Raw genomic sequence first — 16,706 nt, 5'->3', positions numbered from 1 at the left:
ACATTTTCAGTGGTTCAAAGTTGTATTTATCCGTTTAAGAAAGCACATAGTGGTGTGTGTGTGTGTGTGTGTGTGTGAGAGAGAGAGAGAGAGAGAGAGAGAGACAAATGACAGTCATGGTCTCTGTGCATCTTCTGTGTGTGATGTAGAATTAAATTTTTCACAACCTCAAATAGTCTTTCTTGCAGTATAGGCTATTTAAAAAAAAAAACAAGTCCTAAAACTGATGAATAGAAGGGTCATTATTGTGCAATCAAGCTTGCTATTTTTTTAAGTTTTAAATCAATGTGATTTGTAGAGTGAGCGTATTAAATTGAACATTATGAAAATATTATGAGGGTAATAAATTGAGCAATTAAAAGAATATGGAATCTAATGGTAGACATGCACGGTTCGTGCGGTCTTTCTGAAAATTTGAAATGTTTGATAATTAAAACAAAACTTTGAGCTCTCATAGAAACAGATCATTGGGAAGAGGTATTTATGGAACATGAAGGATAGGGAAAGGTTCTGCTATGTGTTTGGGGTTGGTAGGTGCTGAGAATAGCTTGGGAAACATTCTTTGAAGTCTTCCAATTGTTTATTTCAAGGAGACTAGGAACTTCCTCTAAAATAGCCATGAATTCCAGACCAAAGAGCTGACTCAGCAGAAAGGTAAATTCCAGGCAAACTAGCTGATGCAGCAAAAAGATGTATATTCCGTTTTGAAGTGGGGGGGGGGACTCGGTGCCAAAGCTGTATGGAACTTGGTTTGTAGAATCAAAAATCTGTTCTAGCTTACTTTTCCTAGCCCGAAGAAGCCAACATTTAACACTTTTTGTGTAGTGTCTTCCTAGTGGATTGAATTTAGCTCTCCTATAAAGCAATGTTTCCTCTGGAAAATGTTTTGGGGATCTCAGGAAAACTGGTTATGTATTTGTGTTCTGGTTGAACAACTGTTATTGGAGCTCCAGTTTCCTTTGTTTTTTTTTTTTTTGTTTTGTTTTTGTTTTTGTTTTTTGTTTGTTTGCTAGTTTATTTGTTTTGGTTTTTGGAGTGGAAATTTGCTCTTTTGTGGCGAACATTATTGGAACCTATGGGAATGATAGCTTGAAAGATTTTTCTAAGGGATCTCTAAATGCTGTGTGATACTGGTGACTCATCCAGGCGTTATTTGAAAGGATGGAGCCAGTACCTGTGAACGTATGAAGAACTCTCATCTAGGGCAGTGGGGAGTCTAGTCTGGAGCAGTGCAGTAATACTGGAGTGCTGTAACAAGGTCACCAAAGCAGCAGCAGGACAGGAACCCAGCCGGCATCCTTTGCCAGAAGGTTTATCCTAACCTTGGCTGCTTATATGTATTTCTGTTTTTTGATTTAGTTTTGTTCTGTCAGTTAAATAAAGTCAGAAACTCCTTATTCATAGCCATAGTTAGCCAATTATAGAAACAGCTGCTGTTTACTGAACCCCTAACGTGGGCTAATTGTCCTGGCACCTGCATTCCCATGTCACCACCAAAGCTTGTATGAGATGTATAACCCCATTTCCTCAGGAGGCTAGAACTGGGCAAGGCACAGCAGAGCCAGTGTCAAGGGGGGAAAGTTGAGTTCGCTTGCTGGAGTGGAGCAGCTCTCAGACTCCCAGCAGTGTCAGCATCACCTTGGAGTTTAAATTATTGCAATACTTGGGTCTCATCAATATACTTCAAATATTTATAAAATGAGGAAAATATCCATGATCAAAGACAATTGTAAGAATGTTCATTCACAACACAGTAATTGATCCCTAACATTATTTCACGTTTAGACATATATTGACAATGGTAGTGTCTTTGCTGTGTCATAGGGAAAACCGAACTTAAGGTTTCTCAAGTTATCTGAGTAGAACTCACAGCCATCTGAATGACTCAGACAAGTTTTGAACATGCCCAGTTTTGAATTCGTGGTTGAGCAACATGTTAGGAAGCCCCTGCATTAAAAAACTAAGTCTTTAGCATATAAAAACGTTTAGTAATTTCATTCCCTTGAGTTTTTTTTTTTTTGTTTTTTTTTTTTTTTTTTTTTTTTTTGTATTTTGTAGTGCTGTATACAGCTGAGGTAGTTAAATAAGACCGTAGGTGACAAGGTCAAAGGTATGATAAAGGGAAAAAAATCCTGGATATTGGTAAGTTTTGTGGAGGAGTATTTATGTTGAGATAAGCCAAGTACCATGAGGACAGAGATTCTATTTTGTCAGTTTCATATCATTTTTATTATAGAAGATAACTTGATTTTCTGTAATAACAAACAGTGCACAGTCGTGGAAGTGGTGAACATGTGTGCTGCCTGCTGTATGTGTCTATCGTTTTACTCTCTTCTCCATTTGTATGGGGAAGCGGCTAGTACGTGACTAAACTTGCCTGCTTGTTGGAACTGCTTGGGACACTTCAAAACATACCCAAGTCCTACCCAAACATTCTCGCAGACCAGGCTGGCCTTGAACTCACACAGATCCGCCCACCTTTGCCTCCCCAGTACTGGGATTAAAGGCACGTGCCACCATCGCCCAGCTCTACCCAAACATTCTAAGTGGTATGGAGTTTGTCCAGAATTTCAGGCACAAGTACCTTTAATGTGTGTATGTATATTCAACCCTTACATGGGCTATGACAGGTAAAGCTTACTTATAAAAGAAGTAGGACCCAAGAGATCAAATACAATTCTAAAGGACAAGAGTCCAACCTAGGGATTTTGAATCCTAAGTGTGTGAGTTTAAGCATTGATTGATTCAGCTTTTTAATAATATCTCTCATATATTAAAATAGAATTACAGAAAAATAAATGGGAGCATTACCCAGCCTTATATTCTATTGAGGGCTACTTGTTCGGCCCACCATTATAACAAGGCCCTTTCCTGCCTAACTTGCTTCTTCTTCTGCACCTGCTTTCTCAAGTGCAGTTCAAGAAATGATTTTTTTACCCCCTCAGTCCTCTAAATGCTCCAGTTACATCTCTAACAGTAGTTTCTCCATATTTCCTTCGCTTCCCTGTTCTACTCCAGTCTCACTGACTGGTTGTTGAACACGGAAAATACACCAAGCATACTGCTTCAATATTTCATATTTCTTTCCAGCATGATCTCAGCATATCATGCCAGCTGTGATCAGATGTCACGTTATAGGAGAGGACGTCCTACCACGCGCTTGGTTGTTGGCTCATCCCTGTCTCTCTCCGGTGAATGTCTAAGCTTGGCTGTGGGTATAAACTTACCGTTGTTCGGAGGACATGCATTCTTGTCCTCTCGGCAACACTAAAAAGACCCAGCTGAATTCCATAAGTGGTGTGTGTGCTGTAGGTGGGGGAATCACTTACTAATTCATATTATCTGGGGGAGAAAAGGTGATACACACCTTCTCACCTTATCCTCAGAATGATTTCTGCTTCCAATGTGCATTATTTGTTGAAAAGACTAGTAGGAAATATAAATCAGTATTTTTTTTTGAGATTTGCATGTGTATTTTATGTATTTGGGTATTTGTCTGCGTGTATGTCTGCACACCAGAAGAGGGCATCAGACCCCATGGGACTACAGTTGTGATCTGCCAGGTAGGTGTTTGGAATTGAATTCGGACCTCTGGAAGAATACACTGTGGAGCCATCTCTCCAACCCCATAAATCAGTAGTTTTACAACCAAAAATAGCAATCGTATTTCTGTCACTGGTCATTGGATTCTTGACTGAGTTATTCAGAACTTTACATTTATGTGTTCTCATTTCACAAAGAATATTTAAATTAAAAACAGCAAAAACAACACTATCTCTAAAATGAGATGGTTCTTGTTGCATCATTTATGTTACAGTACTTAAACTAGAGGTACGGTTGTTTCTGTTTAATGAAATGTGTCTATTAGAAGTGAATAGTATTTATTTAATAAATATGTTCAGTTCAACAAATAACCAGCAGTATTCTTAGGTTTCCATTTTATATTAGTAAGTAACTTAATTTATAGCAGTTCCTATAGAAATGTTGGTTTATTAAGTATTCAGTGTGTGTGAAGCACTATGCTACCTCAGTCTTCACAGTTACAGGCTGTTGGCATACTCTCATGTACACACACACACACACACAGAGGTGGAGAGGGAGAGGGGAGGAGAGAGGGAGAGAAACTGAGATTCAGAAAGGCTAGCATAAGTTGTTAGTTGTTTAGTAACAGATTGGTATAACTGAATCCAAGCACATACCCTTTCTGTTACTAAAATATTTAGAGATGTTTAAGTGGAAACAAGATAAAAAGCACACAGAGCTCCCAAGGATGTATGCCATTTAGTAACAACAAAGCTGAGCCGAGATTATCTACGGCTGGGAAGCTATAGAAGCTTGTGAGATTCTTCCTTATTATGAAACACCTTGTACTATTAAATCATGCATAAAAATAAGAACAAAAAGCTTTCTTAATAAATAATTTTTTCTTCGTTCAGTTTAGTCCCAAATGATTTTAACAATTTTATAAATTGTAACAATTTTATAAAATCAAGACTTTGTAAAAGTAATCTGTAATATTTCATAGAAAGCCATTAATTAAACTGGAATCAGACTTCTAGAAATAAGAATTTTGGAATGTACTTACTCTGTAAATCTATTTAGTATATTGATCAATATTTTTTAAATACTTGGTTAAGCAGGGTTTTTTTATATCAGTAGTCATCAAGTGAAATATTTGATACACAATTCCATCTTGGCAGATAACTAATTTTAATATCACCGGTGTTCAGGTACACGTAAACAGCTTTGTAAAGGATAGTTTGAAATAATATCATTAGCATATGGTAGTTAATTAGTGGATTTTTATGGAGGGGTTTTCTTGGGAGTTTCATTGAATCATATGTAGTTTCTTGACAAATACATTATATTAGAAGTCTATCAATTGTGCTAGATTTACTTAAAAGTTTCAAACTATCATCTTGAGAATTGTTGGCTGAAGTCTTGTTTGCTAATAATTATTGCAGAATAGTTATGTTTACTACAAGACTCTTTTTAACTGAACCTTTACAGTTCATTTGTTGCCGTCACCGATTGATGCTCAATTTTCAGTCAGTATCAAGCATACATTACATGTTTTCTGTCATTGTCTACCTTTTTCAGATATTTCTGGATTGAGGATTTAACTTTTAACAAAATTTTGTATTATAATTTGCATTATGTTCTCATTTGTCAGGTACATTTTAGATTTGAATCAAGTGTAATTTTTGTTGTATTGTGACATCTTATCCACTTCTAATGCATTTTACTAGAATTTAATGTCCATTACTTAATTTTGTGGCAGAAAATATATTTTCATTTTGGTGGCCTTTGTCAAGTTATTGGTTCTGGTATCTTTTAAAATTATTTTTTATGTGTTTCTAAAAGACACTCTTCAAATTAATTGTTTGCATTGTATTTTAGGTAAAAGGATTGCTGTTTCAACTCGGGGAAGCAGTAGCCTCATTGTCTTTGTATTTAAACTGTAGCAGCAACTTGGAGATCAACAATGAAGCCATGATATCTGAGAACAAAGGAGCATTTGCCAACTGAATGTCAGCACATTTCACGTGATGGTATAAAAACACTGCAGCAGACCTGGGTGTCAGCTAGCGCAGCGAGAATGTTTTTTTCCAAAACTATTTACTTGAACAAGTTTTAACACAGATTCTTGAATTTTATGTATATCAAATGAAATAGAAAAATGAGCGAAGCCCCCAGATTCTTTGTTGGGCCTGAAGATGCAGAGATAAACCCTGGAAATTATCGTCGTTTCTTCCACCATGCAGATGAAGATGAGGAGGAGGACGATGAATCTGTGAGTCGTTTCTTTTGTGATAACCAGTACAGCACAGAACTTCACTAAGTGTAGTTCGTGTAAATGAATGCTACGATTTTAAATTAAGACTGCCTTTCAACGTGCAAATTTGTTAAAATGTTTTCAATTGAAAAAGTATAAGTGATATTGGACAGACAGGCAATTAAAGAGTGTAGTAAGTATGTCTAGAGATAAGATCCTGAAGTAGTTTAATGATAGCCCAGTGCTGTAAGATACCAAGAAAGACCTTACTAAGTTTGTGACGTTCACCAACACTGCCTCCCAGGCCTGCTTGTGTGTGGGAGGTCATGGCCATGCTGCACCGCAGATGCGGAGCGCCTCTGTCACACTCATTTCCCCCCTTGTTAAAATGCTACTCTAGTGCATTTCTTATCCGTCCTTGTTCTAGATCACAGGCATACATTGTTTTATTTTGGGAACTGATTTAAAATACAGATATGAAATGCGTTTTCTTAAATTTCAAGTTAAAAATAGAATCTTATTTTAAAAGAAAAACCTGTCACACATAGTAAAAGCAGTGAGATCAGACGCAAACAATTCCTTAGTTTTTGTGGTTTTCACAGAGAAGTCACTGCCGGTGTGCCTTGCCTTGAAGAGCTCGCCAGGAGGCACACACTTACTGACTTTTATTGCCTCCCATTTCTGTTCCGTGATAGTCTGCCTAAGCAACTGTGGGCTGAACCTTCAGAGACCGGGAGATAAAGAAATCCTCCCTTAATGTTTTTGTCACTTACTGTATCATAGCAGTGAGAAATAACTGGCAGCTATGACCTGTGAAATCTCCTTTAGGAAGATTATAATGAACCAGTTTGAAATTTTTGATAAGGACTAAAATGAATAGGGAAGCCTTAAGGCGGACAATGAGGGAAAGCAGAGATAGTAGACCCCAAAACAGTTGTTGTTGATAATCTGATTGGCTTATAATCAAATCCAATACTCATTTGAATTCCAATTTTCATGTTAGAAGAGGCAATGTAGAATTATTTTTTTCTAGTTGTAAAATTTTTATTGCAACATTAAGGAGAAAGTTTATTGAACTACCTTCGAGCAGTTTTGTGTAGTGTTATGAGATACATAAAGTCATGGAGAGAGAAGTGGTATCTATCTATCTATCTATCTATCTATCTATCTATCTATCTATCTATCTATCTATCTATCTATCTATCTATCTAATCTGTGTCCCTGAATGCAAGCAAGATGCAGAGATAAGAATCAAGACTGAATATTAAGGAATTGTGTGAGCATGTAAGGTACTCAGTATGTTACTGTTTATGATGTGCATATTCAAGTTTGAACGTTGGTTTGGTAAAAAAAAAAAGTACAAAGAATAACAAAACCATTAAGTAGGAATGCCAAGTCTGAATACTGGAGGGAGTGTCAAAGGTCATTGACATCTTCTCTTTTAGCAGTGAGCCATTCTTTTAAGTTCAGAAAGCTATCTATGACCAGCTAATGTCCCACAACTCCGTCTACAAGAAGACTTAATACTGTGTAGCTCGGTAGAAATGCATTTGATTTTAGGTAGCCACATTCTTTATCTGACTCTTATTGGACCTTTTAATTGGAGTAAATAAATTTTCACTCTCATTTGCTTTCTTCTGTCTGAAGATACATAAATGCTAGAAGGAGTTGAAAAAGGTATGTTTATTCATATTTTAAAGTTAATGGAAGCAGTAGCAATGTGCTGAAAGTGTTTTATTTTTAAAAGTTTTTTCAGATCTTTCAAAAAAATTGTTTTAATTGTAAAGTGTTGTAACTGATAGGATTTTAATGTCTCCAGTGGTGAATATGCCAGTTTTATTGACTCATATGGCGCATCTACTTCTGAGAGGAAATTAAGAGTGATGTTTTAGAATGCCTATTAAGTCATCTCATTATTTTGTTTTGTTTCTCTTTTAGCCACCAGAAAGGCAGATTGTGGTTGGAATATGTTCCATGGCAAAGAAATCCAAATCCAAACCCATGAAGGAAATTTTGGAACGTATCTCTTTATTTAAATACATCACAGTAGTAGTTTTTGAAGAGGAAGTTATTTTGAACGAACCCGTGGAAAATTGGCCATTATGTGACTGTCTTATTTCTTTCCATTCTAAAGGTATTAAATGGTGGATGGGGACTTTCATCCTCTCTGATTGTAAAAGTAATACATATTAGTTGTAGAGTATTGGATAAAACAGAATGAAGCAAACTCACAGATAAGGGAAGTTAGCATTTTGATAGACTTCTTTCTAATCCTTTTCTTCTCTGTGTGTTTTATAAAAATTTGTGTCATAGTTATGTGTAACTTTACATTTAACTTTTCTTAGATTTTAATCAAATTTTCCCAGTTCACATTTTTTTTGTGTCGTGTATTGTGTAAGTGTATAACATACTTATTATTTTATGTTTTATAAAAGGCAGTTATATACATAATGACATTTTTTAGGGGAGATGGCACAATTCAGGTTGATAAATTTATAGATGCAAGCTTTTCTTGAAATTGTAAAGAATATGATAATAATATCTGTTCTTAGGATTTCCACTGGACAAAGCAGTTGCCTATGCAAAACTCAGGAATCCATTTGTAATCAATGACTTGAATATGCAGTATCTCATACAAGATAGGTGAGTGGTGAAGTTCACTGAATTAAGTAAGGGAAACAGAAATCTACACTTAGTAATTAGTGTGTGCTGCACAGCATCAGGTGTTTTCATATGCATCCTTAAAGTAATACTCAGAAGTAATCATTAGCAAACTTTACAGATGAGGAACCTGACAATGAGGAAATCAGTTCACTACACAAAGTCATGGGTAGTCTCCCAAGTAGTGGGACTGGGAATTGGATCACATCTGCTCGATTTCTAAAGTCTAGTAAACCCATCAAGACTCCAGTGTCCTGTCATGTGACTGGTGATTACATTGGGAGTCATTCATTGTAACTGATGATTTTCATGGTAAACTGTACCCATTAGAAAAGTTCCTTACTGTATATCTTAGCATTCATTGAGCATAGACTTCTAGTTGAAATGATAAAAGCCTATATATTTGTCTGCTTCATTTAACTGGTGTTTCGTTTTGGTAGCTACATATAATTCTATTTTGCATTATCATTCTACTTTCTTCTGTGTTAATATTGTGAGATTACTTATAACATACATGGAAATACATATAAACTAATTTTGTGTGATGGTAGAATTACCTTTCTCTTAGCGTACTGTAGCATTTCTTATAGCATTAAGAAAAGAAGGTTTTTAGCAATTAGGCTATAATCTGTCCTTCTGATATAGTAGTCTTGCTTGATTATATCTCTTCATGTATGTACATTCTTCTTTTAAAGTTTAGTCTTTTGATATGGTACCAGAGGTATTTTATATGAATTTTGGTGACTTTTGTTAGGAACACTGAAATATTTAGAAAAACAGAAGGTTGATATTTGTACCGCTTATGGTAGTAAAGAGTAGTATTTTACTTTGTGTGAAGATAAATGTATTGTGAAATCAAGAACCAAACAATAAGGATGTTTTCTGTTTCTTTAGGAGAGACGTTTATAGCATTCTTCAAGCTGAAGGCATTTTACTTCCTCGGTATGCAATTCTGAACCGTGATCCAAATAACCCGAAAGGTCAGAGAACTAACTCAGCAGGCTTCCTTTTGGTTCTTGACTTACTTTTTGTCACTTCCTTACAATTAGTAAAATAGTAGCCTACTTGTTTTCCTTAGAGAATTAAACAAATGAGTACTGTATCTGATCAACATGTGACATTGTGGGCTGTCGTGGAGGTGCTCGCCTGTAGCACTGTATCTGATCAACATGTCACATTGTTACTGTTGTGGCAGAACTCACATATAATTTTTATTTTTATTTATTTTTTTATTTTTTTTGTTTTTCGAGACAGGGTTTCTCTGTGGCTTTGGAGCCTGTCCTGGAACTAGCTCTTGTAGACCAGGCTGGTCTCGAACTCACAGAGATTCACCTGCCTCTGCCTCCCAAGTGCTGGGATTAAAGGCGTGCGCCACCACCGCCCGGCTAGAACTCACATATAATATCAGGACTCAGAACACTGAAGAAGGTTGATAGGGAACTCAAGGTCATATTCAGCATGTATTCAGTTCTGGGCTTTATACTGTTAGACTACATCATAGAAAACAAAACCAAACGAGACACCATGAGCTAACTGGCTAACTCATAGTATATGGTTTCCTATGTATAATGGTGTGCATATGATTTGAGGGCTGACCATTTGGCACTGGATAATCTTTCCCCGAGGTTCTGAGGGCTGAACCCAGGCCTTGTACATACTAGTCAGGCTGTCATGTTGCTGCTGCTGCTCCAATGATTGTGTCTACTGAGGCCTAGCATAGTTTTACTAAAAGCTTGAAAAGTAAATTTTATGTTTGCTCTTGTAATGATGTTATCTAAGTGATATAACAGTTCCTGACCGTCCTTGCTATCATGTTTCGTTTACAGAATGCAGTCTGATTGAAGGAGAAGATCATGTAGAAGTCAATGGGGAAGTTTTCCAAAAGCCGTTTGTAGAAAAGCCCGTTAGTGCAGAAGACCACAATGTTTACATTTATTATCCAACATCTGCCGGCGGGGGAAGTCAAAGACTCTTCAGAAAGGTAAGCCTTTGGAACTGTTGTGGGAATAATCTTCTTTCTTCTACATACTTTGTTAAAAGTCATCTTAATAAAAGGTGAAATCTTGCACTGTCGTCGTCTACAGGAAAATTCATAAAGCTGAGATAATGTTGTTAGGAAGTGTGCTGTCACTTCCTGTCCCTGTGGTAAAATGCCACAAGGAAAAGCAGCCTACAGAAGGAAGGGAGAGTTTATTTGAACTTGTGGCTCCAGAGAGATAAGAGGTTGCTGTGCCAGGGGAAGCCTAACTGCAAGCTGCAGGCATGGTAGCTACAGGAGCAGAGAGCCAAGAACTCCGTCTTCAACAGCAAGCGTGAAGTAGAGAGCGCTAACTGGAAATGGCATGGAGCTTTTTCATCTCAGAGCTCACCCCCAGGGAGGCCCGTTCTCCTGCAAGGCTACAGCACTTAATCCACAAACAGTGACACCAGTGGGCAGCAAGTGTCCAAACACCCGAGTCTGTGGGGCATTTCCCATCCAACCACCGCAGACAATGTAGTTACATAATGTGAACAGAATTCCTGCCTTCAGAATATGAAGTTACCTGATGTTTTCTCAATCTCCCACTTGCATTTCTATGACACTAGAAATTGAATGAAGATAACCCTTTGTTGGAAAAATTATATGGAAAAAATGCTATTTTATACAAAAAGTAATATATGTAATTTTTACACATATAAGCCTTTCTATGACACTAGAAATTGAATGAAGATAACCCTTTGTTGGAAAATTATATGGAAAAAATGCTATTTTATACAAAAAGTAATATATGTAATTTTTACACATATAAGCCTTTCTATGACACTAGAAATTGAATGAAGATAACCCTTTGTTGGAAAATTATATGGAAAAAATGCTATTTTATACAAAAAGTAATATATGTAATTTTTACACATATAAGTGTATGCTTGCTTGTTCCCATAATAAAATGAATTCTGAAGTATAATGATATGTTACCTTTTAGAATTAGAAAGGTTTTCTTTTAAATAGGGTAATTGGGAAATAAGCCTTGCTGTTCTTGCAGAGGATCCAGGTAGGTTCACGGCACTCCTGTGGCAGCTCACAACTATCTGCAACTCCAGTTGGAGGGGATTTGATGCTCTCTTCTAGTCTCTGTAAGCGTTGCATGCATTTGATGCACATATATACATGCAGGCAAAACACTAGTACATATACAGTAAAAATAAATCTTAAGCAGAGTACAAGATGCCGTCTAAATACATATCCATTATAATGGCAAATACTGAAGAGTAAAAATAGCAAGTATAAACAAGACTAGGAAATTTAGACCAGCTAGAACTTTCTTATATATTGTCTGTGAGACTCAGATAATGTAGTTTCTACAAGGTTTTGACAGTATCTGTGTACATACAGATATGAATGAACATGAACCTCCTAAGAGTTTCTTAGAAACATAGCTCTATATGTGGCATGGTTGCATTTTAAGCATGTTAAAGCAGCAGTGATATATTATGCAAGAAGCTTGGCAAACAGCCTAGACATATGTGCATAGCAAAAATGGACTCAATTCTCTCCCTCCACCTGTCTCTCTTCCCCTCCCTCCCTCCCTCCCTCCCTCCCTCCCTCCCTCCCTCCCTCCCTCCCTCCCTCCCTCCATCTCTCTCTGTCTTTTTTTCTCTCTCTTTCTCTCTCTCTCTCTCTCGTATGTGTGTCTGGCACATCTGTGTGGAAGGGAGGCCAGAAGAGCACATCATATTCCCTGGAACTGGAGTTATAGGTGGTTGTTAGCAGCCTGATGTAATTGCTGGGAGCTTGGATCCTTTGCAAGAGCAACCAGTACTCAAATACTGAGGTTTGCTCTTCACTCCCAGAGACATTTGTTCATTATATTTTATGCTCTTTATGTTATAGTTAAGTGAAAAAATATACCACAGAACATATACTGCCAAATATATAAGTATTGTTAAATCTTCACGAATTAAAGTTATTTAATAATTGAGAATATCTACAATGCATGGTTTGTAAAGATTACATTTTAGATATATTATAAAAATGAGAATATTACCTTGACTCTTATGTTGATGGACATCTTTTCTCTCTAGATCGGCAGCAGAAGTAGTGTATATTCTCCAGAAAGCAATGTGCGAAAAACGGGGTCATATATATATGAAGAGTTTATGCCTACAGATGGTACTGATGTTAAGGTACGATTCCTTAGATTCTAATTTTATATTTAGGATAAGGCTGATTAAGGCGTGGTGGGTTAAAGTGCTGATGCTCCTTGATTAATATTGAGTCATGTCCTGATGAACTTGGTGTAACTTTAAAACACTTTGTTAGCTGGGTATGGTAGTGAATCCTACAATCTCAGCACTCAGATATGAGACAAGAAGACCCTGAATTTGTAGTAAACTGGCTCCATATCCAGTTCCAGTGCTAGAAAATCTAATAGTAAGAATCCTTTCTCAAAAGAAAAAAAAAAAGGAAGAAAAAATGGCTGTAAGTTGAAAATGCGTTTAGTAAATCTAATCTCACAAATATAGTAGCTTAATTGCATGGTGCACTGCATGCAGAACATTTTTATGTTTTGCTTGTAATTGCACAGCTGGCAAAAGCTGCATTTAATTGGTGCTGTCCAGCATCACGAGAGAGAGAGAGAGAGAGAGAGAGAGAGAGAGAGAGAGAGAGAGAGAGAGAGAGTGATAATACGTTGTCACCGAACCAGAAGGAAATCAAAATTCAAAGGAAATTTCAACTGGAAGTAAATCACTGTTGCGTCATCCTTTGTCAAATCGGAAGCTCCCACATTCAATACCATAAAGCCACATAAGTCATAGAGACCATATAAGTTTCAACTCACAGTTTGAGCTCACCAGTATTTTAGAGACAGTAACTCTTTAGCCTCTACTTCTTTTTCCTTATTTTAATGTTGCCGTTATTGATACTAGTGATGGAACCTAGGCCCTCATGTGAGGTAGGCAAGCATTCTAACCCTAAACTCTCATGGGTCCAGACTTCCTATTCGGTTTTGTACTGTGGATATCACGGATAGTTGGAAGCCCAAGAACTCCTTTTTAAAGAATAGCATTCTTAAGTGCTTAAAACATAAAGTATTGACAAAGACAAAAGATTTTAGTGAAACTCATGACAGTGTTTGGCTAAAGCTGTAAATGCACATGGTTCTTTCCCGGGCTATGAGTCATACCATATCAGGCTGAGCATTCTAGTAGCTACCAGCTTCCATGCACTGATCGATGCAGATCAATGCCAGTGATGGGCTCTCTGACAACTGTACTGTGATATAAAAACGCCATTGCCCGTGGTAACCAGTGAAGCTTGCCTCTTCCCAGCAAGCCTTTCTCTGACTAGGCGATTCTCTCTAAACTTACAAATCTGGGCTTGAGCCTGCCCTTTAAATTTTGCTGGTAAGTTCACATTGAACACAGGATAATGTCCCTGTTCGAAAGACTGCCATATGAACTATTGCCTAACCTTTCTTCTGACAAATGACATTTCTTAATTGCTGAAGCATCTCTGCAGCCCCCAACAAATGCTGTTTCTTACAGTACATGCTACAGTCAAATTCCCTTCCCGTCCCAGAATACCTTGTGCTGGTTCTTTCCTCTGCCCTTTCTGTTTATTACTTCTGTAGAAAACACCTTTCCTTTTTCTGCATTCGATCAATTCCCCCCTTTAGAAATATCTTGTAATCTATTTTTCTATTCCCATTTAAGAATTGTATCTTTCTGTAATTAGACATAGACAGTTTTATTGTCATAGTGCTCACTTTAATAGTTTAGCACAGAGAATAAAGTCTCATGCTGTGTAAGTAATTATATATAACCCTTTCTAATGTATTGAAAATCCTGGCATATGAAATAGAAAAGTGTATCTTTTAATAGTGTGGAGTCTGAACTATTTTAAACATGTATTTTTCTTTGAATTTATTATTTTCTGGTTATATTTTTAACCAGCAATATATATTACATATATTTATATTTTTGGAAGGTTTATACTGTGGGTCCAGACTATGCTCACGCTGAAGCCCGGAAATCTCCTGCTCTTGATGGCAAAGTAGAACGAGACAGTGAAGGGAAGGAAGTCAGGTACCCGGTCATCCTCAATGCACGGGAAAAGCTGATTGCGTGGAAAGTCTGCCTTGCTTTCAAGGTAAGATGCTATGCAAATTATACAGACCCTTGCATTCTAAGTTTATTCTTAACACTAGACATTATTGGGTAAGAGAAAAAGTAAGCTGAGGAAGTAATTGTATATGTGAGCTCATGTGTGTATGTAGGCATTTCCGTGGGTCTGACATCATTTTCCTGTATGTGTTCTTTCCTTATTAGAGAAAAGTAATAAACCTTATTCATTTAGTCAAAAATTAAAGTTATAGAATAACACCACTAACTAGTAGTGGTAGTACCCGACGTATTTTTCCAATAGATGATAAGTGCTTTTTACTTTCATAAAATCGATTAAAATACTATTTGAATAAAATCTTCATTGTTTTATTGTTAGCTCTTAATCCTTTGACCTAATACATAGTAAAACATCTTATGAGAGCAATATAAATACCTTTTAAAGAAACCTTCTTGCTTTTGTTTTACTTTCCCCTCTTCTACTATTAATTTTTTTAATTCTAATTACTAGTATATAGTAAAACTTTAAGTGAAAGTAGTATGACCTACATTTAATAAAGGATGCATTTTGTCTTTTTAAAGAAGGCCTATCCCAGATTCTTAACATAAGCTGGTTATATTACTGGTTATTAATAAAAAGAACTACTTATGGGTAGTTATTTGACATCTTTTGTTTGAAGAATGTTAGTAGCTAAATAAGCTATAATCTGCTCTTAGAAATTGTTTTATTGTAGTGGAAATCCAAAGATTAATATTAGCCTATGTCTTTATGGTAAGGGAATAATCCCATGGACTACATAATGTGTGTTCAGAGTATTCAAGGTTATGATTATTTGTAACCTTGGTCTCTTTTTATATAATAAAACTTTATATGATATATTGTTAGGTACTTTAAAATATATAATGTTATTAAAGGACTAGAATGCTGAATCATAATAGTTCCAGTGAATCCTTGACATTTCTAACTTGTTTTAAATAGCAAACAGTTTGTGGCTTTGATTTGTTACGTGCTAATGGACAATCCTACGTCTGTGATGTCAATGGCTTCAGCTTTGTGAAAAATTCCATGAAGTACTATGACGATTGTGCAAAAATACTTGGGTAAGCATTTACCTTTCTTCTGTTCACGTTTGTGTATCTGGTAAGCCATGGAAGTTTTTAGATCACTCTAGAGTAATATGCAGTATTCAGCAGATTCCCCCAAACTATGCCAGATCCTGGGTTGTGTGTTAGGTTGTGAGGACAGCTTAGTGGATAATATGCTGCTAACAATTTTACATCATACTTTGATAGAACACAGGATTAATAGATACAACATTTCTTCATTTTTCCTACATAATTGTATTTGAAATGTTTCTTTTACCTACTTAATGTTATAAAATAACATTTATTAAATAAAATACCCCAGAAATACAGAAAAAAATTGAAATTTAGGCTTCTTTTCCATGACTTCTTTATACATTTGCATTACTTGCTGTTCTAATAAGATAATCAAATAAATGGAAAAGAAAATATTATGTGTAGAAATACCATTTTTGTATGTCATTTCAAAGAGATGTCAAAAGCAATGTGTCATGTTAAATTCTAGTATGAACACATGCTAACTTAGAAAAGAACAATAAATTATGTGTATGTAGGAGAGTGAGAGAAGGCAGAAGAAAAGGGAGGGGGGAAGAGGGAGAGAGTTTGTGTGTGCTGTGCATATATGGCTGTGTTCATGAGAGTGCTGGCTCATGTGTGTGCTTGTGCTTGTGGTGGCCAAAGAGCAACCTTAGGTGTCGTTCTCAGTACTGTCTACTTTTCGTGAGATAGGGTGTCTCGGTCTCTCTCTGGCCTGGAACTCTCCTATGAGCTAGGGTTATTAGTTCTGGGCATCTGTGTGTCTCTGCCTTTCCAACACTGGGGTTACAGAAGTACACTACCATGCCCAACCTTTCTTATTTTACTCACCTGTGTGATTCAAACTCAAGTTCTCATCCTTGGAAGGGAAGCACATTACCAGCTGAGAAATCTCTCAGCCCCTCAAATCAGTTATTAAAACATCTTTCCAACATAGTAGTGACTTGTTAGAAATTATCATATTTACAGTAAGTTTGTCAGATATGTAAATGAGTGGAAAAATACTCTATTCACAGGGCTCTTGGTTCCATGCTTAGTACCTCACCCA

General features: G+C 36.5%; 1 protein-coding gene across 11 annotated transcripts in view; it reads left to right on the top strand.

The window, feature by feature from the left end:
- Ppip5k2 (diphosphoinositol pentakisphosphate kinase 2) overlaps positions 1-16,706 on the top strand; it is a 61,734-nt gene that overhangs the window by 1,162 nt on the left and 43,866 nt on the right. For 7 of the 11 annotated variants that reach the window (XM_057751502.1, XM_057751486.1, XM_057751461.1 and 4 more), the window contains exons 2-9: positions 5,401-5,794; positions 7,715-7,910; positions 8,329-8,419; positions 9,332-9,417; positions 10,264-10,418; positions 12,500-12,601; positions 14,406-14,567; positions 15,519-15,640. In XM_057751502.1, coding sequence (XP_057607485.1) covers positions 5,681-5,794; positions 7,715-7,910; positions 8,329-8,419; positions 9,332-9,417; positions 10,264-10,418; positions 12,500-12,601; positions 14,406-14,567; positions 15,519-15,640 — 1,028 coding nt within the window. In that variant the 5' untranslated portion in view covers positions 5,401-5,680. Of the gene's footprint in view, positions 1-5,400; positions 5,795-7,714; positions 7,911-8,328; positions 8,420-9,331; positions 9,418-10,263; positions 10,419-12,499; positions 12,602-14,405; positions 14,568-15,518; positions 15,641-16,706 lie in introns of those variants that run through there. The other 4 variants (XM_057751527.1, XM_057751511.1, XM_057751518.1 and 1 more) reach the window with 2 other exon arrangements.

The sequence above is a fragment of the Chionomys nivalis genome, chromosome 2, assembly GCF_950005125.1.
Source record: "Chionomys nivalis chromosome 2, mChiNiv1.1, whole genome shotgun sequence".
Classification (NCBI taxonomy): Eukaryota; Metazoa; Chordata; class Mammalia; order Rodentia; family Cricetidae; genus Chionomys; species Chionomys nivalis.
Note: the sequence above shows the minus strand (reverse complement) of the source record. Positions and strands in the feature narration are given on the sequence as shown.